General features: G+C 51.1%; 1 protein-coding gene across 8 annotated transcripts in view; it reads left to right on the forward strand.

Annotated features, from left to right (window-relative positions):
• Nucleotides 1-26,936, forward strand: part of BIN1 (bridging integrator 1) — a 154,629-nt gene extending 127,693 nt beyond the window's left edge. For 3 of the 8 annotated variants that reach the window (XM_065412905.1, XM_065412906.1, XM_065412909.1), the window contains 5 exons: nucleotides 18,878-18,899; nucleotides 18,945-19,012; nucleotides 19,924-20,034; nucleotides 21,839-21,940; nucleotides 26,829-26,936. In XM_065412905.1, coding sequence (XP_065268977.1) covers nucleotides 18,878-18,899; nucleotides 18,945-19,012; nucleotides 19,924-20,034; nucleotides 21,839-21,940; nucleotides 26,829-26,936 — 411 coding nt within the window. Of the gene's footprint in view, nucleotides 1-4,057; nucleotides 4,169-6,204; nucleotides 6,229-8,601; nucleotides 8,627-12,002; nucleotides 12,123-18,877; nucleotides 19,013-19,923; nucleotides 20,035-21,838; nucleotides 21,941-26,828 lie in introns of all 8 variants that reach the window. The other 5 variants (XM_065412911.1, XM_065412912.1, XM_065412904.1 and 2 more) reach the window with 4 other exon arrangements.
• The last annotated feature ends 900 nt before the right edge of the window (nucleotides 26,937-27,836 follow it).

A 27,836-nucleotide genomic window follows, 5' to 3' on the forward strand; every position in this document is an offset into this window, starting at 1 on the left:
ATAGAGTGCAGGGATGATGCGGACAGCAATAGTGTCCGAGTACTCAGCATCAAACAGGCAGGGGTGGGTTACCATTAAAGGGGGTCTGTGCTCATTCTGACCAAAGGACCCCCAACGAACAAAATCCCACCCTTCAAAACAAAATCTTTCCTCCTTTGCTAAAGCTCTCAAAGTAGGGTTGCCGATTTTGGTTGGACGTATTCCTGGAGCTTTCATCACATGACATAATCTTTCATGAAAGATTGATCTTTAATTCCTGGAGACTCCAGGCCAATCCTGGAGGGTTGGCAACCTTATCTCAAAGCATTTTAGGCTCCCAGCCCTGTCACTGCTACTATATTCTTTAGGCAACATTTAGCTGACAGCTGCCTGATGGACGCTTGCCTTTGTTTTTAGTGAGGACATTTTGCGTGAAAACTTGGCTGTGCCATGCTCATGCCATCACAGACAGAGGCATCTCCTTTTGGGGGAGGCGGGGAATAGGAAATAGGTGCAGGCGTGTCCTTCAACGTAAGTTCCTGTATTGACACCGATGTCCAACATAATATTAAACCAGGTAGGGAAGCAGACTATTAAAGTCTCTGGGCTAAATTGTCCCCAAACAAAGGGCCAGATTCCGAACTGGGTTACTCCAAGGTAAATCTGGAGTGACTCCATTCAGTTCATTGGATTTGCACCCATGCGACTGAGCTCAGAATCTGGCCCAGAATAGTTGGCGTTCGGTGATTTTTTGGCACTTCCTGCGGTTTGTTGCCCCTGCAGTGCTCTTCATGTAGCATGACCCCCTTGTCATCTCCACCAGACTGAGCACCATGGGGTCAATGCAGGCAATATGGGGTCTGCTTTCCCTCTGAACCTACTGGCCTTTGTCAGTGTACTCAGCCCGTTGATTGATTGATTGATTAATTATTTGGAATGTCAATTTCTGTGGGGGCTTCTGTAAGCTGGAAACCCTAGTGAATGGCTGGGATCTTAAAGAAAATACTAAGTTTTCTAGCTTTCAAAGCAAACTGCCAGCAGGACATGAGAAGGTTCTAATAAAGTCCATTGTCCTGCCTGGGAAGGAGACTGTCTAGAAGACATTAGAGATTGCTTTGGCTTTGTGGATCTGTGCATTGGAGTGAAATCCTGGCCCCATTAAAATCAGTGGGAGTTTTGCCATTGACTTTTTAGTAGGGACAGGATTTCCCCCAGTATCTCTGCTTGGGGTGAAAGGCAGCAGTGACCAGGGCATGACGGGATACAGCACTGGACCTTTCCCCCAATTTTGGTACATTTTACAAATATTATGCAGGGTCCATTAGTCTTTGTTTAACTTTAAGTATTAAAGGTTTGCAGGCAGAGAGTTGGGCCCAGACCTCTGGGCATCCTAAATTCATGGGCTCCTAACTCACCCCAAGGCAAAGGGCCCGATACCCAGATCCATATTTTGTGGCCTGAGCCCACTTAGCTGGATGCTTTCCCCCAGTGTCCTTGCTGGATACTGCTGGCATCACAGCTAGGGGTGAGGTTCTGCTTTGGCTTAGTCCGGGCATCCAGCTTCAGCAGCCAAGCTGAGGGAAAATCACCGGGGTTGAACTGATCTTAGCAGAGCCTTGTAAGTGTGCACAACACTTTCCAAACACTTAGTAAAGATGAGGTCCCTTCTCCAAGGAGCTTAAACTAATTTGGATGCCCTATGTGGGGTAATGGCTATGGTGCATGAAAGTGCGAGGACCCTGTTTGTGGGGAGATCCCCAAAGAGGTGGGTTTTTGGGTGTATTTGCAGGAAGAGTGGAGAGAGTGCTTAGTTCCGAGGGAGCGGGAGGCTGGTCCTGGGAAGGGTAGCGGCATGAAAGGAGACAAAGGGAGCAGTCGGGAAGGAGTATCTGGAGGACCGTAAGGAACAAGTGGACAGTAGGGAGGAGACGAGAGCACGCATAAAAGCAAGCATGTAATCATGCAGAGCTTTGGAGGTCAACAGCTGCAGCATCTCCGTGCTGTCCTCAATACAGAACTCTCCTCCGGCTCCAGTTACATTCATATCTGGACAATCTAATGAGCGTTCTATGTATATTTGCATCACAGGAGAAAGCCACGGGCCACTGAACAATTCTTTCTCCCTCTGCATGCCTGGGTAGCTTGTAGCATGTCCGTGTAACTGATCGCTGTGTCTGTTACATTGTTCGTATCATGTGTGAACACCTGCGTTTATCCAGGGATTCCCCCGCACGGCGGTTCAGTGCGCACAACCCAGGATGGGACCTGCTGTGTCATCCTAAAGGACGTGATCTCTGAGAAGGGACTCTTGTTTCTAGAACAGACACCACTGGGGCACCCAGTGTCCGTTAATGTTCAGTGTATTCCCCAGGGCCATTTCAATGTGTAATCGGGGCCCTTATAAGATAGGTATTGGGGGTGACTTAGGCAAAGGGCAGGAAGCCCTAATCCATGGTGCATATAACTCTTGAACAGCAGGTAAGATTCCAGCATAACCAGAGCCTTTGATCTCTGAGCACCAAGTAAAGCATGGGAGGTGGAACCTCTGTGAAGACATTGCTCTACTGGAGAATTATCTAGGAACTATTATAGAATTATCCAGTGGGATATAGAGGCTGGGTGCTGGTTAGTGTTTAACACTTTGGGTTGGGGACCTGGACGGCTGCTGGCCACACTCCTGCCTGTGAGTGCTAATCGGTGGACCACAAGCCCAGAAGAAGGGGACAGCTATAAAGGGAAGTGGAAGTGGGAGTAAAGTGCATTGAGGTGGAAAGTAACAAGGGTGTGGATCTCATGTATCGCACTTTCTGTTAACTGTAGTGGTTTTGCTGCAAAATGCTAAACTTTGTGGTCCTTTTTGGCCTGGATGGACCAATGAATTCATGTCCTAACTTGATACTGAAGCTTGTCGCTGGGTAATCTGATGTGTTTAGTAAGTACTAGGAGCATTTTCACTGTTGGACTTTGCTGGAGTTGGGGCGGAACAACAGAAAACAACCTTGGGTGGAACTGGAAATATAGTTGAAATTATAGGGCCAGCGAGCGTGGGGAAATCCATTGAAAGCACGAAGCTCATAGAGCAGAATTGTTTCTTCTCAAAGGAAGAGCTCGACAGAAAGGGGGCATCTCATAATGGCCCTGCAGGAAACTAAAAATGAATGGCATTAGCTCAGGACTGAATGTTAATGACCAGTTCCCCTTATGTGACGGTTACCACGTCGGCTGCATTAAAGGCAGTTCATGAATGCCCTGATAGTGCCACCTGCTTGTGTATTAGAGATAACGGAACTCAGAAGGCAGCGGTGACATCTCTTGAATCTGGGTGTGTCCTGGAAAATACAAAGCACATTAGTCCTGGTGTGTGTCTGAGGAGTGGATCCCCAGTGTGGGCAGCACTGGAGCTTGCACTGACAGGGGTGGAATTTGGTGGCCGTCAAGAACCATGGGGTAGATGTGAACTCTCACCTATGACTCATGTGACTGTGGATGGTGTTTGGAGTCTGAAGAGGGGTAACAGATCAGCAAACTTTAGGGATTAGGCTTGGGTCTCCATTGGAGGTACCTTCCAGGATCATGTGCCTTTCCCTCCCTAGCTCCAGGCGCCTGAGCAACTGGTGTAGATACGACGGGTGAGCTGAATGCCGGTTGGCCGCACAGCAGACGGTGGCGGCTCCTGAGGAGGATGGGAAATTAATCCTGAGCTGTGAGCACCATGTAGCTGATGGTGATGCAGAAAAGCTGCAAAGGACAGTTGGGAATAGATGAGAAACCTTTCCAAGCTGACTAGTGCAATGGCAATTCGGCCATATAAGACCACCCTGTCCTGTCAGAGCCATTCAGACAAGTAGGAAAACGGACAAGGTTTGAGTTCTTGGTTTGCATGCGTTCCTTGGTACGCTGTATGTGCTCACAGGCATCATGCAATCTGGGGCACAGGCATGGAGGCATCCGTGGTTATCATGCCCACCATGTGCCTTCTGCATCTGCACCCTGAGCCCTGGATATCAAGTGCCATATACCGTCTATCTCCGATATCTGTCTAATGCTCACACTGCTTTTCTTCCTTACTGCTGCCAAGTTTGATGCCCCTGGGCCCTTCCAGGAGGGAGCCAGCCTGTTGGATCTGGATTTTGATCCCATTAAACCAGACGCCAGCCCTGTGGGGAAGACACCCACACCTGCCACTCAGGTTTGTTACTATTCCCCATTCCCTCTTCCATGAATACGTGAACCGTTACCGACTGCGGAGTCAGCCTATGCCTTCAGTGCATATTTCCATATTGACTGAGCTCTCAAGGGGTGTGCACATGCCCCCGCACATCCATGAGCTCTCTCGGACACTCGTGTGCATGAGTCAGGTGAGCGTGCGCCTGGCTTTGCACATGCAGCAATCTCATCTGCACAGAGAATGGGGATGTTTGCAGGATTTGGCCTAGGAAACTCAGTCAATGTGCATCACAAGGTTAGCATGGACCATGTCCCACATGGATTTAGTGTTGCCCTGATTGTATGGCTGGGAAACCCACCCTTAGCGTTGGGCTCCTCCCAGCAAATGACTCGGTTTGGTTAGTGGTGGGAGCAGAGCGATTTTTAAGAATCAAAGTGTGAACAATCTGCGGTTCCATTAGATAGGATAAAACTTTGGACTTACAGACAAGCCGCCAATGTCAGGATTATGGGAGGGATTTTCCAAAGCGCTCCGCGCTGTCCTTTCTTTGCAGCTACCGACGTTGCAGGGAGTTGATCCTTGGCATCAATGGGGGGCCGAACACCAAACTGAGTTCTGGAAACCATTTTCCAGCCCCCCCCACACACACATCACTGCAGTCGTGGAAATGAGCATGACCAGCCCAATGCTTCCAAAGGTTTTAAATGGAGAAAACCATATGCCACTAGCCCTTGGATTTTCCCAGTGGCGAGATGATGACCAGTAGTACCATCGGCCATTGATGTTTGAGGGATGTGGGACTTAGAGCAGTGGTTTTCAAACTGCGGGTGGGGACCCAGGACTGGGTCGCGGAATGTAAGGCACTGGGTCGCGGTGGCTCCAGTCAGCACCTCCGACCGGGTTGTTAAAAGTCCCGTTGGTGATGCTGCCCGGCTAAGGCAGGCTAGTCCCTACCTATTCTGACACCGCGCTGCACCCCGGAAGTGGCCAGCAGTAGGTCTGGCTCTTAGGCAGGGGGACTACAGGGCTTCGCGCACTGCCCCCACCCTGAGCACTGTCTCTGCACTCCATTGGCCGGTTCTTGGCTAATGGGAGCGGGGGGCGTTGCCTGCGGGCAAGAGCTGCGCGGAGCTGCTTGCGTGCCTCCATCTAGGAGCCGGACCTGCTGCTGGCTGCTTCCGGGGTGTGAGCCGCGGTGCCAGGACAGGCAGGAAACCTGCCTTAGCATCCCTGCCATGCCGCTGACCGGGAGCTGCCCAAGGTAAGCCTGCGCCCCAACCCCACACCACAATCGCCTGCCCCAGCCCAGAGGCCCCCCCCCCCAACCCAGAGCCCCTTTCTGCACCACAAATCCCTCATCCCTGGTCCCAGCCCAGAGCCTGCACCCCTCCAGCCCAGAGCCCTGACTTCCTCCTGCACCCCAACCCTTTGCCCCAGCCCTGAGCCCCTCCCACACCCCAAACCCCTCATCCCCAGCTCCGTTTGGTCGCGGGCATCAACAATTTTCTTCAACTCGGTCACCAGAAAAAAAAGTTTGAAAATGAGTACAGAACTGTATGGCAGGTAGGCGTATCCGCACTAGCTTTAATAGAGCTTGCCTGGGTAACCGTGAACCTAGGACTGTATGGATTTTGGCATGGTCTAGCCACCCCAGTACAAGCCCGCTGGGGGCTCTGGGTATGGACTCAGGTTGCTAACCTGAAGCTGGGGTCTGTGCAACTGCATCTTCACTGCTATTGTTACCCATGCGGGCTACAATAAAGGTAGCACAGGTGTATCGACGCTCGCTGCCGTTGCACCTTCGCTTGCAGTGCTGATGTACTAGCGCCAAAGGTGAGGCTGTGCTTAGTCTAATGCCATTGTGCTTCAAATCCGACGTGCGACGCGAGCAGGTCTCAATCATTTTGCAATTGTTAAGAAAAATGTCAAAATGTAGAGGCGAGTGCAGTGGAATGTGTACGTCTGCCTCGCTCCGAACGATATTTGTATTGCTTCCGTGGGCGGAAATAATCAAGAATAAACCTGTTTTTGTTCTTGTTGCTCTTTGACATGCTTAGTCTTTACCTTGGGATTTATGGGAGGTAAGAATTTTATACAGCTTCCGTTTTGGTAAACTCTTACTGTCTACCTTGGCATGTGTTGGCACCGTCTTCTTCCTCCTCCTCCCTCCCTGCCATGCTAGAATTGCTCCCTGTGCCTCGAACCTGCTTTCACCTTCTGGTCTGTGGATCGGCCTAAAAAGGCATCCCTGCGTTCTGGCACTGCACCTTGCGCTCCTAGCAGAATGCACTACCGCCTGTGCCGTTAGCTCTCCTGTCTTTCCCTTGGTGTTTTGCATTGCAGTCAGCATCGCCTGAAGCTAACCCTACCACTGCCACACAGTCATATTTGTTCCTTTCCTCTCCAGATCTCCAAACCTCTCTGTCCTCTCTCCCTTTTATTGTGCAACCTGCATGCCTCTCAACTGCCCCTAAATTTACCTCCCTTCTGTATGCAAATTTGGGATATCTGCCGGGCTTTGCTGCTCGTGGTCGATCACTCTTAGCAGAAATGCCGAATTGAGAAACGCAACCTCTTTGTTTCTGCTCAAGAAATGAATGTCTTCCTTTGTGTTAAAGGGCCAGCCCCTCTGCTGGTATAAAATCAAAGGAAGGAAGCTGATTGACACCAGGGGACAATCTGGCCCAAGGTTCCTATATGGCTATTGAGCTGTCTCCACTATGCATGCCCTGGGCATGTTGAGAAGGATGCTTCCCCGATGTTTTTTTACTGGCTCTTGATGTTGATCTTTGCTTCCCCTCTTTGTGCATTATCTGTCTGTCTTTGTTTAAAAAAAAAAAGTCTGTGTCTTCACAGGGAAAGACTTCAAGCCTTAAAAGTGGACAACCCTGGTTGCGGATGTCTGCCTACTGCGTGGCAGTGCAGCCGGTCCCTTTGAGAAGTGTTTGCTTTCATGTGCCCATCATGGTCTGGCATGAGTCAGCTGAGTGTTCCTTCCCCAGATGAACGAGTGCTTGTTATTCCCTGAAGCTGTGGTTTCTTTGCTATCTTTGGGTATCAGAGTGAAAAACAGATGTATATTCTTTCCCTTTTGTGTCCTCCCCGACAGTGGTGGGGGGGGTCTCCAATCAGTAGGCTCAGGTGGAGTTGGAAACCCCGCTTCTCCTTTGTTTATACACAAGGAAATATATTGGCCCACCTGTGTTCTTGCTATTAAACAGAGCGTAACTGGGGAGAAGCAGTTTGAATAAAGTGAGGATTGGCCCAAACTGTGACACCCCCCCCCCCGAACTCCTAATCTGCTTTGAGTTTGGAAAAGCTTTAGCTTTTGAAATAAAACAGTGTTTTTTTCATTGTTGCTACCTTTGGTTTTCTGCTTCCTGTTGGAAGCAGGAAGGGCTGAAACACTCTGAAAAAGTCATTCCTGGCCTGGCTGGAGTAGGAAGTTATTAGTGTCATAGTAACACCTGGGAACCCCAATCAGGGATCAGAACCCCATTGTGCCAGGTGCTGTATGCACCAGTAACAATGAGCAGAGTCCCTTGCATCAGAGAGTTCCCAGTCTTGGCAATGTACCCGCTATCTCATGAGACCCTATTTCCATGAGATTTCAGAGTCAAGAGATCTGGGTTCCTGTCATTGGAACAAGCACCTGGAATCAGATCCTTAAGTCTAGCTGAGCGGGAGTGAAAGTTGTTTTAAGCCACCTTTCTGCTCCCCTTATCCTGGGAGCTGGCTTGACCCCACCATAACTGAGAGCAACCTCAGAACTATGCTGACAGAAACGGTTGCCTAGGGACAATTGTACCAGCCAGGGATCGCTGGAACATAAGGCACCCGGGCCATGCCCTTTCTTGCCCCAGCCCACTCGGCTACATTGAGAGTGGGGGGATGTCTGAGGCTGTGTCTACACTACACACCACTGGCTGCGGCATGTAGCTACACACTGCAGTGAAAGGTAGGCCATGTCCACACTGGTGTGTAGCTACACACAGCAGTCAAAGGTTCTGGCGGGGGGAGGCAGCGGGGAAAAGCTCCATCAGCTCCCTGCTGCCGGAGCCTTTCCGTGTGGCAGTGGGACACTGCTAGAAAAAAGCTGTGTAGACAGAGGAGGTCCTGCTTGGGCATGTAGATTGCCGTGCGGGGTTTATACCTCAAAGGTTCAGATGTGGGTTTACTCACCTAAGCAGTACTTCACTGTCGACACCTTTGTTAACCCCCATACTGGGGTGTGTGCAGGGTCTGTACTCTACACACCGCTGTAAGGAGTGCGCCGTGTAGACGTACCGTGAGAGAGGGGAGCGTAGAGCCAGGTACACCAGGTTGAACCAACCTGGCTTCCCTAACTTTCCCCTTAAGGCAGGTGCCTAGTTTTTCTGCTGCCGTGTTGAATCCTCTGGCAAGTAACCAGCTTTGTAGAACCTTGCCGTCACATTTGAGGGGGTTGTAACGAGACCTGCTGCTCCAGAGAGCAGTCTGGTGGACACGCGTGTGTGAAGATGCTGATCGATAAAACGAAACAGAAAACCCATTCAGTAAGCAAAGCTTCCAAACCCGGGGAAAGCAAACCACCTCCCCATCTCTCTGTGACCCTACATGACTGCACTGTCCCTGGGCTGCTATCCTGAAAGTTCCTAAAATAGAGACGTAGGCAGGTGACGACATCCAAATGCCTTTTGCTGAAAGCCAACTTGATTCCATCCCCCGTTCATTATATACAGTTTCTGCAAATTAGCTGGCTGAGAAATCCATTGCTCGCCATGGGTTTCTTTTCACCTGTCCAAACAAAGACACACTTGGCCAAATGGATGTTGGTTGCTGTCTGTCCCTGTTACAAGCCCATTGAATTCAAATAATAAGTGGGAGTGAATCTAATTAAACAGGAGCAACCTGTGTAGCATTCCATGTGTTTGTGTGTAAGTCAGAGCTGCGGTGGGAAGCATCTATATGGTGGTTATAGCTCAGCTATTCAAAATATCCATGGCATTGTAAGGCCATGAATGGAGTAGGCAGGAAACATTAGGAAGGAACTGATGGGATAAAGAGTGTATGTTAAATTAGACCAGTAGGGTGGCTGGTGGTAAGTAATGACTGTCGGCCCAAGGTAATTATTTTTCCATTACTCCTGCTGTTATTAGCAAAACACTTACGGGATCTTGTAGGTTTAAGACTGGAAGCTGATTGGGCTTGGAGTTAAGAAAAATGGTGGTGCTTGCACTGTGGGAATGCTGTGAACATCCCAGCTTGACTCATGGATAAATCCAAGTGCGTCAGGAGGGTTACTTGGCCAGGCCGTTGACTTGAGTGGTGTCTAGGAGACCCGAGGCATAAGAGCAGCAGAGAATGGGCTTGACCCAGACATGATGGGGAAAGAACATGCTGGATGCGTTGCTCTTGCGGTGAGATCTGCTGGCGAAGGTGTGTGTGCTTTCTCGGAGGATTCGGTTTCCCTCCACTCAGGAGGACTTGCCAGTCGAAGGGAGGGATGTGAGGAAAATACAGGGTATAAACTTGCCCATGAGTGGAGGGGTGAGAGACCCTATGGACACAGCTGGGGCTCAGATCTGAGGCCTGACCTTGTTACGGGGGGACCCCTGCCTTGTGCTTTACTGAGTGTTTTGAAATTCGATGGATTCATTAAGTGGTAAAATCAGTAGTGATAACAATGTAGAAGGTCTGTCCCTTCCTGGCCGGCTCTCTGAGCCTCTGCTGAAGAGGTTGATGTTGCTTACTGTTTATTTTAATGCCAGTTTGCTGTGCTGTGCTCATGACCCACACCCAGCCTACTTTGCAGCTATCCAGTTTACGCGAAGCACAGACAGGGCCTCATTTCCCCCTGAAGTTCTAGTGAGCAAGGCTGGATGGTGTGGGAGAGGCTAGCTAGTGCAGGAAGGTTGGGTGCACAAGCCTGTTGGTGCCGAGTTCAAATCTTGCGTCCAGTTAGTCTTCACTGCATTGATTCTTGTTCATTCCAGAGCCACTAATTTTGCAGAACGGGCAGCTTCTGCTCCAGAAAGGCCTGTTGCTCGACTAGCAGGAGGTGGTCGCATTCCCAGAGCTGTGAAAGGCCCCAGGATTGGAATAGCGGAGCGGGGGCAGGTGGTTAGGCGTGAGGTGCATTGACAAAGTTGAGGAAAGAGAAAAACACGCCCATTACCAGTCTTTAGTCCCTCCTGGAAGTCCGCGGGCGCTGAATTCACACTTCCCAATTAAGGAAACCCTAGAATATGTTCTTGGGAGAAGGTTCATTATAATAGACACCCTCCTGACCTATCGATCCCAGTGAGAGAACCGGTTTTCTTTGCTTATCTGGGCTAACCTTGCTTTTCACATTTACTACAGTGTAACCCCCCTCCTCCAAATTGCTTTCTTGTCTATTCAGCTATCCGCTGTCTCTCCCAAAGGCCAACGCCCCGACTGCATCAAACTGCACGGGGCTAGTCTGTTCAAGCAAACCATCACTGGGTATGCTTGGCCTTCTGAACAATATTGGTGGTTGCTTGGGAGTGGCGTCTTAGATTCCCTGTTAGCGAGGGTGACCAGATCACCCAAGTCAAATATCGGGACGCTGGGGGGGCGGGGCAACAACAACAACAACAACAACAAACAAACAAAAAACGCTTCCTCCACCAGCGCTGGAGGGAGGCCCCGGAGACGCAGGGGAAGTGCGGGGCCAGGGTGAGTGAGAGTCAGGCAGGACTCAATCGGGCGGTAGGGAGAGTAGGGGGGCGGCCCGCGGGGCCAGGCGGCGGCTGTTCTCCCCCCCCTGGGCAGTGGGACTCGGGAGCAGCCGCTGCTGCAGCTCCCACTGCCGCGGGGGGAGGAAGCGGCCGATGGCCAAGCTCGGCGGCTGCAGCTCTGGCACCCAGGCCCGAACCCCCCGAGCCCGGGCCTGCTGCGGGGACCTAGCAGCGCGCACGCTGCACCCAGCCCCTGGCCAGTCATGTCTGGGCTGCTGCCCAGCTGGTGCTATCCCGCGGTGGCCCCGGAGTGGGGGCAGCAGGCCCCAGCCCCCCCATCCCGCCCGGGTCCCGCAGGGGAATGAACGGGCCTGGGCTGCCGATGCCTCCGCCCCGGGACAAACAAGGAAATATCGGGACAGTCCCGATAAAATCGGGACGTCTGGTCACCCTGCTGCTAGCTGTGTTGATCCTCACGAAGTCTCCAATCACCAGGCACTTTCTCCTCCACAACACTATGCTGAGTTTCTTTTAATTAAAGTGATTCATCTTCCTAAGCAGCCGCTGCTGTAAACAAATGATGAAAAGCCACTCCGCTTCCTTCTCCATAATAGCTATAATAAATGATCCCGTGCATACCGCCTTGCTGGGCTAAAGCGCATTGCTCACACCGAGTTTTCTTGGCCGTCCTGTAAATTGAAACCTTGCTTCCTTTGAAGGGACAGCGAGTCACACACATCGCTGTAGTACAGTCGCTCGGGTTAGGAGACACAAGGGAACAATTACTAAGCTGGCCATGTATATGGGTGTGTGTGGGTGTGTTCTATGGGCTGGATTCTGTTCCCAGTTATACTGGGGTAAATCCAGAGTTGCTCTGTTGTCATTGTCCAAGACCACCGGAGTTACTCTGGATCTGTCTGCACCATTGTTATTGAGAATACACAGCAAGCAATGGAAAGATCATGAGAGTTGCTGCTGAAGTTGCAGCTCTGTTTCCATAATATGTTCAAGTGTTTGTTTGTAGTTCATCTGAATTGCAAATAGCTGTCCGGCCGATCTGTACCTCTGTGAATGTCTCATTTTCTGCTGTTTCCCCCTTATTTACCATGCACTTCTCCTTTTTATCCACTGCCATCTTCCTCCTCTTCTCTGTGTCCCCCAATCCCAACCGCCAGCCTGAAAAGACTTCCTCGAGCAGCATGCAGTCCGTGGATCCGTGTCTTGCTGACAACCCTAGTGATAGCACATTTGCTGTGGACTGGCCCAGCCAGTCCACAGAGACCCAGCCAACCCAAGTAAGTGGAATCCAAGCCCAAGTCTATCCAGAATGTAGTGCTCACATGAGTATGGAGGGCGGGTGGGAGTGGTTCTAAGATCTGCAGGCTGGCAGCTGTGTTCTAAGACATGGAGAGCAGGAGGTCTGGGTTCTGGTTATTATTGTGGTAGCACCTAGGAGCCCTAGTCACGGTCCAGGTCCCCATGACGCTAGGTGCTGCACAAACGCAGAACAAGACAATCCCTGCCCCAGTGAGCTTACAGTCTGAATACATGTGTTATGCTAGCTGTAACAGATTCTAATGACAGCACCCCATGCTTAAACTCTGTTCAGGGCAACCACTCTCCTGTTATGGCCTCGCTACCCTTACTTTGCAAGGAACAAGTGCTCCCCCACTTTGGGAGATAACCTTTGGGGAGGTTGAGGCACTAGGTCTGCTCCCCCTTTAAGCTGTAGCCAGTGGGGGTCGAATGGGAGGTGACAGTAGGCACTGTAGAAGGATTCATTCACGGACCTGCCATTTTGGAGGGACCTACATTAAATTAGGGTCTGCTTTGTCTAGTGCTTCAAGTTCAAGAGGAGCAGCTGGGGGTCCTGAGTTCTCAGCCGGGCTCTGCTAGCGACTCGCTCTGTGATCTTCAGCTGATCGTTGAGCCTGTCTGCATGTCAGTCTCACCATCTCTAAAATAGGAATAATACTTACGCAGAGCGCAGAGATGCAGGAGAGGACACAGCCCCACAGTGCACCACTGTGGGGCAGCAGGGCCCAGCCTGTCCCTTAATGACTGGACAATGCTTTGAGGAGATTGTGAACTGTCAGTGTCCTCAGCTCTATGGAAGGGGAAACAAGAATGACAATCCAGTCAGAAGCGGCTGTCCTGACAGACTGGCGCAGATTAGAACGGGAGGAATTCAGGTCCCATTTGAATGCACAGCAAAGTTCAGTGCTGTAAATTCTAGGCCTTCCCCACCATTACAGGAATAAATCCCAAATGTTCGTATAACACAGTAGACCTTACCTCCCAGCGACTTCCTGCACCGAGAGCTTTCCAATAGGATGGGCATTCCCGGAGCAGTAACCTGCCTCATCAGACTGATACCCTCTGGGAGGTATCTACACAAGGACAACTTTTGCCAAGGTTCTGATCTCACAAAGAGCCCCACATGGGTGGGCCCCTCTCCCTGAAGCCCCATTGACTTCAGTGGGACTTCGAATGGCTGCAGGGTTCTGTCTACACAGAGCTCATTGCAGAATCTGTGCCTAAGAGAATTTACTCCATTCAGAATTCTGGAGTAGTTCTATAACGTGCTTTGGAAACCCCCCGCATTCTATAGTACGTGTAATAAACTTCTATATGTAGAGAATATATAGAGTGTGTGGAAGTAGATAATTACCCTCATGTGCATTAGTGTATTTAATAAATCTACATAGAAAATATAATAAGTATGTATGTACTTTATTATATATTCATATACATATACTGTGTGTATATAAATATATTTGTGCGTATATATTGTAACGTGTACGTATACACAGATAGACACATAAAATATCTCCTCTGTTGTAGAGCTGCGTATAACCGATAGTAAATATCTACTGAAGATATTCAAACTAGTCACTGCAGTTTTCCTGGGAAGCATTTTGGTCATAGCGCTGAGGACCCTTTTTGCACGTTCCTCTCTTGTGGAATTCAACAGTCCTTTAAAATCCAGGGCAGTTTCTTTTATGACGGTGGCTGACCCTTAAGAAAACCACTGCTGCGCACTGGGGATCGTGTCTCATTGGCTCACTAGGTTCTTGTGCCCCCCTCTGGTGGCATGGAGGGTGTGGCTCAGCTGCGTGGCAGTTGCTTGCTGGTAGCTGTTCTTTAGGGATAGATAGTCTGAAAATGCAGGTCTGGAGGTTTCTAGATTAGCTGGACCCAGCTGTAGATTTTAGGCAATTTAGGGCATGCGTTCTTGTTGTGTTTCAAAATGGCATATACTTCGTACCAACTCACAGCCCCCAAATCTCTCTGAACATTCACACCTGGGAGGCAGTGGCTAGGCAGGGAGAAGTCGGTGAATATTTCTCTCTAGGCATATTGGAGCTTGTCCCTCCACCCCCTCCAGGAAGCGCAGAGCCTTATAACAAGAATATTGCTAACAAAACCCAAATCCATAACCTTGCAAGACATCGGAAGTCATGTTTGTGCTAGAATGATCACATGGGTCTGTTTCTTCTCACATCAATGCCAGTGGGATCAAATAATCATCTGGGGTAAATTGTTATAAGGGAGAGGAGGATCAGGCCCACTGGGACTATCTGTCTGAGTAAGTGTTGCAGGATTGGGCCCTCCAGTTTCCAGGGAGATGGGCTGGTCGTTTTCGGCCCAGGTATTGTGTGCGTGACTGAGTATGTCATGAAGATACATTTGATGCTATGAAGCATTTGATCTTCCCCTATGCAGTGTGCATGTGGGATGGAGAATTCAGTGAAGCATTCTATATCAGAGGCGTAGAAATGTAGTGCTAGAAAGACCTTCAAGAGGTCATCTAGTCCATCCATCCTCCCCACCTCCCTCCTTTCCCCCCTCCAGTAAGGAGGCAGGACCAAGTATACCTAGACCATCCCTGACAGGTGTTTGTCCAACCTGTTCTTAAAAATCTCCAGTGATGGGGATTCCACAACCTCCTTAGGTAACCTGTCCCCGTATTTAAGCTGGAGCAAGGGAGATTTAGGGTAGATATTAGGAAAAACTGTCTAAATCTAAGGATAGTTAAGCCAATTCTGTATCTGACCCCCCCCCCCCCCACACACACACCGCCATTACAGGGTTACACAAAAATTAAATATTCCAAGTAATATTGGTCCCTAGAAATTGCCTGTTAGGGGATTTTGCCTTTAGGAAAGTTCCTATAAGAATTAAAACCAAGCCAAGTATTTGCAGATGACCCCTATTTATTGGACGGGCTGAAAATCAAATAGGAATCCGGGTAATATCACTGACAATTTTTTTCATTCTTACTCAGTCTGGCAGATTAACAGGATTCCTGTTTCTGCATCTTGTACTGGATGGGCCAAATCCTCGGCTTGTGGAAATCAACATAGCTCCATGGAAGTTGACGTGGTGACATTGATTTACACCAGCTGAGCATCTGGCTCATAGTCCTCAATCCAAGCCCTAGAATCATAGAACCATAAGGTTAGAAGGGACCACAAGGGTCATCTAGTCTAACCCCCAGCCAGGATGCAGTATTTGGTGTGTCTAAACTATCCAAGACAGATGGCTGTCCAGCCTCCTTTTGAAAACCTCCAGTGAAGACGCTTCCATGACTTCCGTAGCCAGTCTGTTCCATTGTCCTACTGTTCTTACCGTTAGGAAGCTTTTCCTGAGATTTAATCTACATCTGCTGTGCTGTAGTTTGATCCCATTGCCTCTCGTCCTGCCTTCTGTGGCAAGAGAGAACAACTTTTCTCCATCTTTATAATGGCAGCCTTTCAAGTATTTGAAGACAGCTGTCATGTTCCCCCTTAATCTCCTTTTCCAAACTAAACATACCCAGTTTCTTCAGCCTTTGCCCCATGGCTTGCATTCCATCCCTGTGATCATCTTTGTCGCTCGCCTCTGGATCCTTTCCAGTTTCTCCACATCCTTTCTATACCTTGGTGACCAAAACTGAACACAGTACTCACGCTGCGGCCTAACCAGCGCAGAGTAGAGTGGTTCTATCACCTCCTGTGACTTGCATGCCAGGCCTCTGTTAATGCAACCTGAAATTGCATTTGTCTTTTTTTCTGCAACAGCATCGCATTGCTGACTCATGTCGAGGTTGTGATCTACCACAGCTTCCAGATCCTTCTCAGTGCTGCTGCCAAGCCAGTTATCCCCCATTCTATATTTGTGCATTTGGTTTTTCTTCCCTAAGTGTGGCACCTCACATTTGTCGTTGTTGAATTTCATTTTGTTGTCTATAGCCCAGTTCTCCAATTTATCAAGATCCCTTTGAATTTTAGCTCTATCCTCCAAAGCGTTTGCAACACCCCATTGCTTTGTGTCATCTGCAAATATGATCAGTATGCTCTCTATTCCTACATCCAGGTCATTAATAACGATGTTAACCAACACCAGATCCAGAACAGATCCCTGTGGAAACCCACGTGAGACCTGCCAATCCGTCATCATTCCATCAATAGTTACTCTTTGTTTGTGGTTGTTTAACAAATTATGTGTCCACTTAATGGTACGTCCAACAAGCCTACATTTCTCCAGCTTATTTATCGGAATGTCATGTAGGACTGTGTCAAAAGCCTTGCTGAAGTCCACGTATATTACGTCCACCATATTCCCCCTATCCGCAAACCAGGTACCCTGTCAAAGGAGGTGATCAGGCTGGTTTGGTATGATTTGTTCTTAGTAAATCCATACTGGCAGCTAGTGATTACCTTTTCATCCTCCAGGTATTTACAATTGAATGTTTTATACATTGCTCTAGTAGCTTACCAGGTATCGAAGCCAGGCTGACTGGTCTATAGATGGGCACTATGTTAGCCCTTCTCCAGTCTTCCAGGACCTCTCCCGTCATCCATAAGTTTGTAAATATTATTGCCAGTGGCTCTGAGATTTCTTCAGCTAATTCCTTCAGCACCCTGGGGTGAATAGCATCAGGCCCTGCTGATTTGAATTCATTCAGATTGGTCAGAAGATCTCTGATGTGTTCTTTTACTTATCCTGATCTGCATCCCTTCCCCTTTATTGTCTATGGTAAGTTCGCTAGTCATCTGGTCACATGGTATTTTTTTTGTTTGAAGACTGGCATTGAACAGCTCTGCCTTCCTATCATCTTCCGTTACCAGCTCCATTGAGCAATCGACCCAAACCATCCCTGATCTTTCTTTTTGTCTGACATATTGAAGAACCCATCTTGTTGTCTCTAACGTTTCTTGCCAGCTGTAACTCATTCTTTGCCTGGGCTTTCCTGATTTTGTCCCTAGACGCTCATGCTATTCCCATGTCTAGTTCCTTGGTGACATGCCCCTCCTTCCATTTCCTCTGTGTATCCCTTTGGGTTTTTAGATAGCTTAAAAGCTCCCTGTGCCGCCACCTTGGCCTCCTGTGGCTCTTCTTATCCTTCCTCTGTATCGGAATAGCTTGATGTTGAGCTTCTAGTATTACATCTTCTAAGAACCGCCAGCCCCCTTTGACTCCTTTTCTACCTAATTGGTCTTCCCATGGGACCTTGCCTACTATTTCTCTGAGTCATTTGAGATCCACTTTTCTGAAGTCCTGTGTCCTTGTTTTGCTGTTCTCGTGTCCTCCTTTCCTTAGGATCTTGAATTCTATCAGATCATGATCACTTCCTCCCAAGTTCCCGACCACCTTTACGTTCACAACTAATTCATCCCCGTTGGTCAAAACCAGATCCAAAATGGACGACCCCCGAGTTGTTTCTTCAACTTTCTGAATCAGAAAGTTGTCCCCCACACAGAGCTTGCAGGACATACTATGCTTTGCTGCATTAGTCTTCCAACAGATATCAAGGAAGTTAAAATCCCCCATTAATACTAGCTCAGGTGTGTTAGCTAATCTTGTTAATTGCTTATAGAATGACTCATCCACTTCTCCTCTTCCTGATTTGGTGGTCTATAATAGACCCCTACCATAACATCACTACTGACCTTTTCCCCTTTTTATCGTCACCCAGAGACTCTCGGTAGGTCTGACGCTCACTTCTCTGTGGACCTCGAAGCAAGTGTATACATTCTTGATATACAGTGCAACGCCTCCTCTTTTCTCCCCCATACCTCTCCCTCTGGAACAAGCTATATCCCTTAATGCTGGTACTGCAATCATGGGAGTTATCTCACCGACTTTCTGTAATGCCAAATAAGTCATCATTTTCTTCATACACCATGACTTCAGTTCATCCTGCTTCTTCCCCAAACTCCCTGCATTTGTGTACAGGCCTGGAAGATATTTTGCAGACTGCCCTGTTGCTTTTTTTTTAGGCCCTTCTCCAGAAATTTGCCCCTTTCTCTTGTCTTCATTACTTGAGCCTAGATGTGCATTGGCTGGATTTTTGTCACCATCCCCCATAAGACCTAGTTTAAAGCTCTCCTTATCAGGTTAGCCAGATGATGTCCAGAGATGCTCTTCCCAGTATTTGCTAGAGGGAGCCCATCCCAGCACAGTAATTCTCCTTCCTGGAACCATCAGCTGGTTGTCAAAGAAGCCAAAGCCCTCTCGCCGACACCACACATTTACTTCCACAATTCCGTTATAATTGCATAGAGATCTGTACCTGTTCTATATAGAGAGTGGATCAGAGTTTGCTCTTGGTTACACCTGGGTGAATTGGGGTAGCCCCAGTGACTGCAATGGAGCTCCTTTACTGGAGTAACTGAGAACAGTATTTGGCCCAGCAAATGAGAGCGTCAGGTCAGCTGGGTGTACCTCATGTGGTTGTCTCCTTTCCTGTGGCCGCATGCAGTCAAATAGTTCATTCTGTACTCGGGTAAAACTCCCATTAATTTCACTTGGAGCTTTACCTGAGGCTGGATGGAGTGGGAACTACAGGCCAGCTAGACTATGGAGAGTCAGGAAAACATAGGAGCAAGAATCATTTTCCTAATTGCCAGGAGATGGCAGCGGTGGACAGCGTCGATCTCCTTGATCTGGCTAGCTGTGATCTCTGCCTGGAGAGTGTAATCTTTAAATTGATCTTTTTTTCCCCATGCACAGACTCTCTCTCTAATGAGTGTAACTCTCTCCCCGGATGCCTCTTGTGTTGCAGCCAGCAGAAACCGCTCCTGTCAGTGCCGAGCCAGCAGGGACGGAAGCACCTCCTGCTAGTGCCGAAGCAGCTGGGACAGAAGCCGCAGCTGGAGCTGAAGCACCTAAACCAGAAACTGACTCAGGATCTGCTCCTGTAAGAACGTAGGGAAGGTGGGGTCCGTCCTCTCCCACCCCGCTCTTGATTTGCAGGGGCAGCTGGGATGGAAAGAGGGCTGTGGAATGATCAGGCGTGGAAGCTGCCCTTGTGACTGGCATGCTCACGTTGTGTCCCTGTTCACAGGCCAGACATGCACTGGGTTTGTCTTGCACGCTCGAGCCAAGGCCTTCGGGAGCAGATGAGGAACCTTCCTTCTCCCTCAGCCCCCTAACCCTCCCATGCCCCAAAGCCAAGCCAGAAGGAGTTGTGATAAGCTTGTTTGGGGGGGACTGGTGTCCCCCGCCCACCTTTTGCTTCACACCCACTGACCTCCATCCCGCCCAAATCCCCGGACCTCTAACTCTTGCTGTGACCTCGAGCAAGTTGCTTCACCTCACTGCCTCCATTTCCCAGTCTGTAAGAGGGGCGTTATGCCATTGGCCCACTCCACAGGGGTATTGCGAGGAGTGAGGAAACATAAATGTCCCAGCAGCGTGGCACCGCTGCGCGTGTATTTCACTGCTGTGAGCGTGATGGGGCTCCCTAAATGTTCAGTATCGCAGTGCATATACGAAATTCCCCGTAGAATACAAAAATGTCCATATTGTCCCCCAAAAGGTAATCAAACCACCTTCATCGCCCAGCCTAAGTTCCTTACAAGCCCGGATCCCTCGATAGTATCTTCCACCTTCTCTGCTTTCCCTTTTGCTCCAGTCAGGGCTATAAGCTGACGTGGCGGAGCATGCTTGGAAACCCCACTGGCAATCAAGGTGCTTGGGATCTGGGGCAGGCTGTGGCTGGATTTAGTGGGTCTCTGCAGTGGGGGAGCAGTTCGGACACTCCTTTCTCAGTGTGGCTTTGTTCCCTTTCTCCCCTTCTCTTCCCCGCCTGCCCCCCACCCCACCCAGAGTTCCCTGCCTGCTGTTGTCGTGGAGACGTTCCCAGCCACCGTCAACGGCACCGAGGAGGGCAGCGCCCCCTCTGAAAGGGCCGACATGCCCCCGGGTTTCCTGTTTAAGGTAAGCGCGTGCGGGGTGGGGGCTGATCCGTCCCTGCGACCCACGTGCAGGAGGCGTTACACCCAGTGCTGTGACACCAGTGGCTATGGGGCTGCCAGGGACAGTGGAATGGGAAAGCCACCAATGATGTGGGTTCCCTTAGACACCGGGCCAGATTCACTGCAGCCAGTGCAGGGGGCAGCCTCTTTGGCCTCTCGGGGCTTTTGTTCTGCAGGGGGCAGGTTGGAGTCATGTCCGCCTCTCCCCATCCCAGGGGTAGGGGACGGGGAAAGCTCTAATCCCTGCAGGCTGAGCCTGACGGAGCTCTGCAGGTGGGAGAGACGTTGAATCAGTGCTCTGGCTACGCCAATTGGTCCTCGACCGGGTGCCAGTTGCCATCTGGAGAAGTGTGACAGGGCCCCGTTAAAGGCAGAACTCAGGCAGATAAACCACAGTCAGGCCTGAAAGTTCAGAGCTGCGTTTCCAACACCCCAGATTTCTAGGGTCAGTCAGATCTGGGGGTTTGGGGATCGTGATAAGAGTGAGCAGTGAAATAAGGCCCCAGATCGCAGCCGCTCCCGCGTTTGATGGTGCTGGGATCTGGTTCAGCCCCAAATTGTGGGGTGACTTCTGACCTGCAGGCATTTTCTGTGCCCTAGGCTAAGGCGGGTGTCAGAAACTCACAGCCTCTCTTTAAAGGGGATCTGTGCCCTTTGGAGGTAAGAATAGGGTGACCATATTTCCCAAAGGGAAAATGGGACACCCCGTGGGGCTAGTCCAAGGCCTCCCCACCCCCCACGGGGCTGGCCCCAGCTGCTCGCCCAAGGCGCTCCCCCCAGACTGTCACTGGTCACTCGAACCCTGCCGGCCCCCCACTCGAAGCTGTTGCTGGTCACTTGAACCCTGCCGGCCCCCAACTTGAGGTGGTCACTACTCACTGGTCATTTGAACCCTGCCGGCCTCCAGTCAGGCTGTCACTGGTCACTCGAACCCTGCAGGCCCCCCACACGAGGCTGTCGCTGGTCACTCGAGCCCTGCTGACCGGGTCGCTGGAACCCTGCCCTGCCGCCTCCCCCGACCCCCCGTCCCCACTCAAGACTGTCGCTGGTTGCTGGAACCCTGCCGGTCCCCCATGCACTGAAACCCTTCCTCTCCCACCCTCCAAGCCAGCCTCCCCCCTCCCCCCCCAGGGCTGGCATCTCCACTCTCTCACCCACACGTTCCTCCCCACAGCACCCCACTTTTTTGACAAAAGTGGCCATTTATCCTATGTGCTCTTGCCAATTTGATCACTCGGCAAGAACAAACAGGACAAATGCCCTCTTTTGCCAAAAAAGTCAGGATGTCTGGGACAGGGCTTAAAAAAGGGACTGTCCCGGCCAAAATGGGACCTATGGTCACCCTAGGTAAGAACAGCTATTGTGGACTCCAATGCCGTGACTCCCTTGGCCCAAGTCACTTGTTTGCCTTAAACAGCGAACTCAGCCTGGGTCTAGAAGCAGAAGCCCGTCTACACCAGAGCAGCTGGATCTGAGCAGTTCATTTCTGGGGGAGGCAGAGCGACTGTCTGTAAGTGATAGAGAAACAGAGATGGGAGGGACAAAGGCCCAGATCCTCAAAGGGACATAGTGCCTAACTCCCTTTGAAATCAATGGGGATTGGGCACCTCCATTACTTTGAGGATCTGGTCTGAAATGGCTGGGATAAAACTAGCTCGAAGAAATGGGAATCGCAGAGATTTGAAAATTCTGCACAAGGTTCCGCGTGCCTCGTCCCGCCTTTGGAGAGCTGGGCGGGTGCTCACCCGAGTCCTCATCTCTCGTAGGTTCAGGCCATGCATGACTATGTGGCCACGGACAGCGACGAGCTGCCGCTGAAGGCTGGGGACGTGGTGCTGGTGATTCCGTTCGACAACCCGGATGAGCAGGTGAGGGGGGGAAGAAGACTGGGAGGAGTCGGGACTGATTGTTTCTCCTCCCCTCACTGGCTGGGGTCTGTCGCTGGCAGCTGGGTGGAGAACCGAGGGTGGGTTTTCTCCGAGAGCGAGGGTCCTGCAGAGACGTCAGCCTGGATAAAGGCATGGAAAGTGGGGTGTGGGCGGGGGCCTTTACAAAAAATTATCCCTCTCCTCTTTCCTGTAACTACATCCTAAGGTAGTTAGGCCTTTCTGCTGGCAGCAGAGCAGATGGGCACCTGTCAGTGCTGCTCCTTGATCAGCCAGCAAGGGTCTTGGCTAATCCAAGGCTGACCTTCATCATCTTCCTGCTCCCAATCCCAGCTCCTAGCGTGCTGAGAATCGCAGGCTGCAATCCTGGGTACACAGATCCTCTGCTTACAGGGAATCTTCCCAGCGGGTGGAGTGGGGAGGGGAAGCTCCAGGACGTCACTCTTCGGGTGTGTCTACACTGCAGCTGGGAGGCGTCATTCCCAGCTCAATAGACGTACATGCAGTAGATGTACACCGGCGAACTAGCGCGCTAAATGGACCAGTGTGGTCATGGGGGAATGCGGGGAGTGGTGGGCAAGCCACGTGAGTATGAACCGAGGAGCCCGGACGGTATTGCACCCAGGGCAACGCTGCTAAGTTTAGCGCACTAACTCCATCAAAGCGAGTGTGTATACGTGGCGTCATGCCTCCCAGCTACAGCGTAGATACACCCGAAGAGTGAAATCCTACCTGGGATGGGAGTCCCTCCCAGCTACAGTGTTGCCTTCTTAGGATACGTCTACACGCTATGGACCAGGTCCTTGACTTCAGTATAGCTATGCCAGCTATACCATCAGGGATGTTTTGGTATTGCTCTAATGTCATTGCCCAGCAGATGGCAGTATAGTCTAAGGACTAGAACAAAGCTGTCATCCTTCGGCTGCAGAATCCGAGACACAGATTCTAAATCCAGACGGGACCCTTGTGATAATCTCGCCTGACTCTCCTAGGGAGAGGTTCAGACTCTCCCAGATCCAAGCCCGAGGTGAATGAGCTGGGACTGACTTTGTTTATTACAAGCCCTCCATAAAAGCATTTAGGAAATCCTCCTAGCCGTGCTGAGATTCAGGACTTCCAGTTTAGGGATGCTGCAGTTATTCTGTTAACAGGAGAGGAGGGCAGCTGCTAGGAAAACACAGATCTAACCTCCCTGCCCCGCAGCCCTGGTGGCTTTTGAAGCAGGTAGGAGAATTCCCTGCTCTTTAGAACAAAGCCGCGGGGCTGGATTTCCCCCATGGAGGTCTGGATTCAGCAGGGATAAAGCCGGCCCTTTGAATACCTTTTTAATGGCAGGCAGGCAGTGTGGTGCAGAGGGTCGGCAGGGTACAAACGGGAAGGCAGAAGAGGGTGGTTCTAGTCCCAGTCCCAGTTCTGCCATTGGCTTGCTGTGTTACCTGGGCAAGTCGCATCCCTGCCTAGAAAATGGGGATAATGCTGCATATGCACCTGTCTGTGAAGCACTCGGAGTTTTACAGCTGCTCCCTGCAGTGTGAGAGAGTCTTGGGAGGAGCTCAAACGGGCCATTTCTGCTGGCTATGGTATCCTCTTCTGGCTGGGACTTGCCTGCCTCTAGCAGCTTCCAGAATGGAAACCCGGATCCTATGGAGGGTGATAGGGAGATTCCCTTCTAGCTTCGGTGGCAGGAGAGGGCACTTATGGAGCAGAGTTTCTCTATGCCCTATACGTGCACTTGAGCCGGATGCAGCTTTGAGAGCCTCAGTGCTGGGATCGTCCAGGCTGCCGCCAGCCATGCTTGGAGTGTTGCAGCCTACTCACAATAGCTTCCAGAGCATCCTCTGCTCCAGCTCATCTCTGGCAAGGCCCAGCCCTGTAAAACGTGCCTATCAAAGAGCACGCTTGGTGCATGTGAGCGGAGAAAGCTTGGAAAACCAGGCAATTAATGTATTTAATTGTGTATAACCATCTGCAGCCTCAGTGCTCAAATCAGGTGTCAGTCCCTGAGTGCAGCAGACAGGAAGCTAATGCCATGTCTGCAGCGCCTAGACCCAGGGACCCCGCCCCGTGTAATTGGGTGCAGTAGAGGGGTGGGAGGCACGCAGCTTGTGCCTCTGTGCATCACAGATGCAGACCAGCGGCTGGATGGTACCTAGCGCTTGCCTCACTGGGCGTTGCAGGAAAGACCCCTGGGCTTGCTTCTTCCCACCCAGCCATTTGTCTGCCTAAGTTATGGCACATGGAAGCGATAAAGTCTATCAGAGACCCTCCAACCTTCAGTCCGCAGCTGCGCCGAATTGGGCACGTGGGTTTGTGTCTTGTACGGTTTCCAGGACGCCCCCTCAATGCACGAGGCCAAGACTTCTTAGGAAGCTGCCAGGGGTAAATCAGCCTGCAGCATCGGCACTGCCAGCGGGGAGCTGCCAGCCTGAGGACGCTGGGCTTTTTGTTCCAGTGGCGGCGATTATAAAATATTCAGAGAGCAGGAGAGGAAAGCAAAAGGGTAAAAACCCTAAGGAGAAGCCGCATGTGCCCTGCTGCTCGCTCCCTAAGAGAGGCAGGCAGCACAGAGCATGGGGTGGGGGGCTGCCATATGGGCAGCTCTCTTATGTGTTTTTATATAGCTGCCTTGGTTGTCCTCCAGTGACTCCTGCCAGCTCCAGTAAGGCAAAGTAATCAGAGCAAACATCTGAATTCACCGCCACCGCTGGCTGGGGCGGCTGGTAGCTGAGCATTCTGTCCCAGCTGCTTGGTTAGCTTAGCCCAGGGGCGGGCAATAATTTTCGCAGGGGGGGCCACTCCACAAATTTTGGTAAGTCGTCACGGCCGCACATTTCTACTATATAAATGAAGGGGATGCGGGGTCAGGGAGGGAGTTTGGGTGCAGGAGGGAGCTCCGGGCTGGTGCAGAGTGTTGGGGTGCAGGAGAGGGTGAGGGGTGTGAGCTCTGGGAGGGAGTTTGGACGAGGGGGCTCTGGGCTGGGGCAGGGGATTGGGGTGCAGGATCTGGGAGGGAGTTTGGGTGCAGGAGGGGGTTCTGACCTGGGGCAGCGGGTTGGGGTGTGGGAGGGGGTGCGGGATCCGGGAGGGAGTTTGGGTGCAGGAGGGGATTCTGACCTGGGGCAGCGGGTTGGGGTGTGGGAGGGGGTGCAGGATCTGGGAGGGAGTTTGGACGAGGGGGCTCTGGGCTGGGGCCGGGGATTGGGGTGCAGGATCTGGGAGGGAGTTTGGGTGCAGGAGGGGGTTCTGACCTGGGGCAGCGGGTTGGAGTGTGGGAGGGGGTGCGGGATCTGGGAGGGAGTTTGGGTGCAGGAGGGGATTCTGACCTGGGGCAGCGGGTTGGGGTGTGGGAGGGGGTGCAGGATCTGGGAGAGAGTTTGGGTGCAGGAGGGGATTCTGACCTGGGGCAGGAGGTTGGGGTGTGGGAGGGGGTGTGAGATGCAGGCTTTGGCCGGGAGGCGCTTACCACAGGCGGCTCCCAGACGGCGGCACAGCAGGGCTCAGGCAGGCTGCCTGCATGCCGTGGCCCCACACCACACCTGGAAGCAGCTGTGGCCGGCTGCTGCTGGCACGTCTCTGCGTACCCTTGCGGAGAGGGAGGCAGCGGGTCTCTGTGTGCTGCCCATGCCCGCAAGCACCACCCCTGTAGCTCCAATTGGCTGGTTTCCAGCTAATGGGAGCTGTGAGGACAGTGCTGGGGGCGAGGGCAACGCATGGAAACCACCTCTCCTCCCGCCAGGGGCATGCAGAGATGTGCCAGCAGCAGCCGGCCATAGCCACTTCTGAGCGCCCTGCTGCACCACGGGACTTTTAGCAGCCCGGAGATCACAAGGGGGCAGAGGAGGCCGCACAGAAATGTTAGATGGGCCAGGTCTGGCCCATGGGTTGTATTTTGCCCACCCCTGGCTTAGTCTGACGGGATGCCTTTAAATACGCTGAGGGCCGAGATGGATGCTTCACCCGAAGAGGTGGACGCAGGACACAGAACAACGCGTGCAGCTGTTGTAGTAAACAGTCCTCCATGCATGCACTGTCCGTGGGGCGAGGACATGAACCCGTAGGCTGTCTCGATGCACATGGCTGGTGCCCCCCAGAGCCTTTGCATGCTGCTAGCTGAGAGGATGCTTCCTCGTGACAGCACCGAGCTATGCAGAGAGAACTGCATCAGGCAATAGTGGCTGCATGTCTGAGTAGCCTCCTCCCCTGAACCCTCTCCTACTCCAGACACACTCCCAATCTGCAGGGAACCTCCTTGCTGAATGACCTCGGCAGGGGCGGGGACTGAACGCCGGCAGGACTCTGCTGACGGCTATGCAGTTCCTCCTGATCTATAGGTTATCCATAGGTTTTAAGACCATCCAGTCTGATCTCCTCCATAATATGGGCCAGGGAATTCCATGCAGCAATTCCTACACCAAGCCCAATAACTCGTGATCCAGCGAAAGCGCATCATCTAGGAAGACCCCCCACCCCCCCCGTCTCAATGTAAAGACGTACACTGGATCCCATCGCGCCCCAGGGGCCCGCTAGCCCCCTTTGCCCATGGACCAGGTTCTGATCTCTCTGGCACTGATCTGACTTCAATGGGAGTCCTGACTGACAGGTGGCATAAATGAGCGCAAACTCAGGCCTTGCATATAATCACTGTGCCCTGCTTGTACACGGGGTGGGAGCTTTGCCATTGCCTCCAGTGGGAGGTGGGCTTAACTGCAAAAATGAAAAGAAGCTCCTTTGCCCATCTTGTTTGAAGTCCAGTCGGGCTAGCTCAGAGCATCACTTTGCGCATCTGTTTCACCCACTCCCTTTCTGATGTCTCCCAACCTGCACTGCATAAAAAAATAATCTGGCCCTTGGTATCTGATCTCTCTGCCAGGATGAAGGATGGCTGATGGGCGTGAAAGAGGCTGACTGGCTCCAGCATAAGGAACTTGATCAAAGTCGGGGGGTTTTCCCGGAGAATTTCACAGAGCGGGTGCAGTGAGAGCCCGGAGCTGCCAGCTGATTTTTCTGCCAGAAGAAAGCAAGTTTTCCGGGAGGTGTTTTAAAAACAAAAGAAAAGGGAATTTTAAAGGAACATGAGCCTAAAAAAAGTGTCAACTTAAAGGTTGGATTCTTCTTAAAGAGCAAGGTTTTAGCAGTAAAATGAATTCAAAAGTGTTATTAAAATATATACATAATAATAAGACAGGTCAAATGCCCCTTTCCCACTTTGATTTGACAGCATTTGAATTCCAAGGCTGATGCAGAAGTGGCTTAGTGTGGTACCTGTAAATGCTGTGTTGGCTGAATTTTGGGGATGTCAGTCTGATACCCGAACAGGAAAGAGCTAAGGCCTAGATCTTCAAAGGCTCCTAACTGCCACTGAAATCAATTGAAGTTAGGATCCTAAATACCTTTGAGGATCTGAGCCCAGCTGTCCCATGCTCTGAACCTAGAAGTAAAGATGCCCATGGGTGGGTGGGTTCAGCTGTTTTGTGGTATAGGTTGCTGGCATTGCATCCCTAAAGTTTCAGGCCCTGCCCATGTTACGACCTATGATAGGCCAAACGTCCTGTTCTGCTGTTGAAAAGACCTCTTTAGTGTACAGTGTTCACCAAGATGATGTGTGTGCGCGTGTGTGTGTGTTTTGTTTTCTTCCTTTGAAGATGTAACACAAACTGTGATTTTATACGTTTAAAAGCAAACACAAAAAGTTATGAGGAAGAGCACAGAGCGGAGTGAAATGTGTGTAGCTGGGCTCGGTCCAAAATTCCTCCAGTCCTCGGAGCTGGACGATCGCAGCAGCACACGCCGCCCCTGGAACTGTTCTTGAGGGAAAATTGGGAAACTGACAAATTAAAAAGAAGAAAAAAATTTGAAACTTTGGATTTGTTTAAACTAG

Source organism: Emys orbicularis, chromosome 11, assembly GCF_028017835.1.
Source record: "Emys orbicularis isolate rEmyOrb1 chromosome 11, rEmyOrb1.hap1, whole genome shotgun sequence".
NCBI classification, from domain to species: Eukaryota; Metazoa; Chordata; order Testudines; family Emydidae; genus Emys; species Emys orbicularis.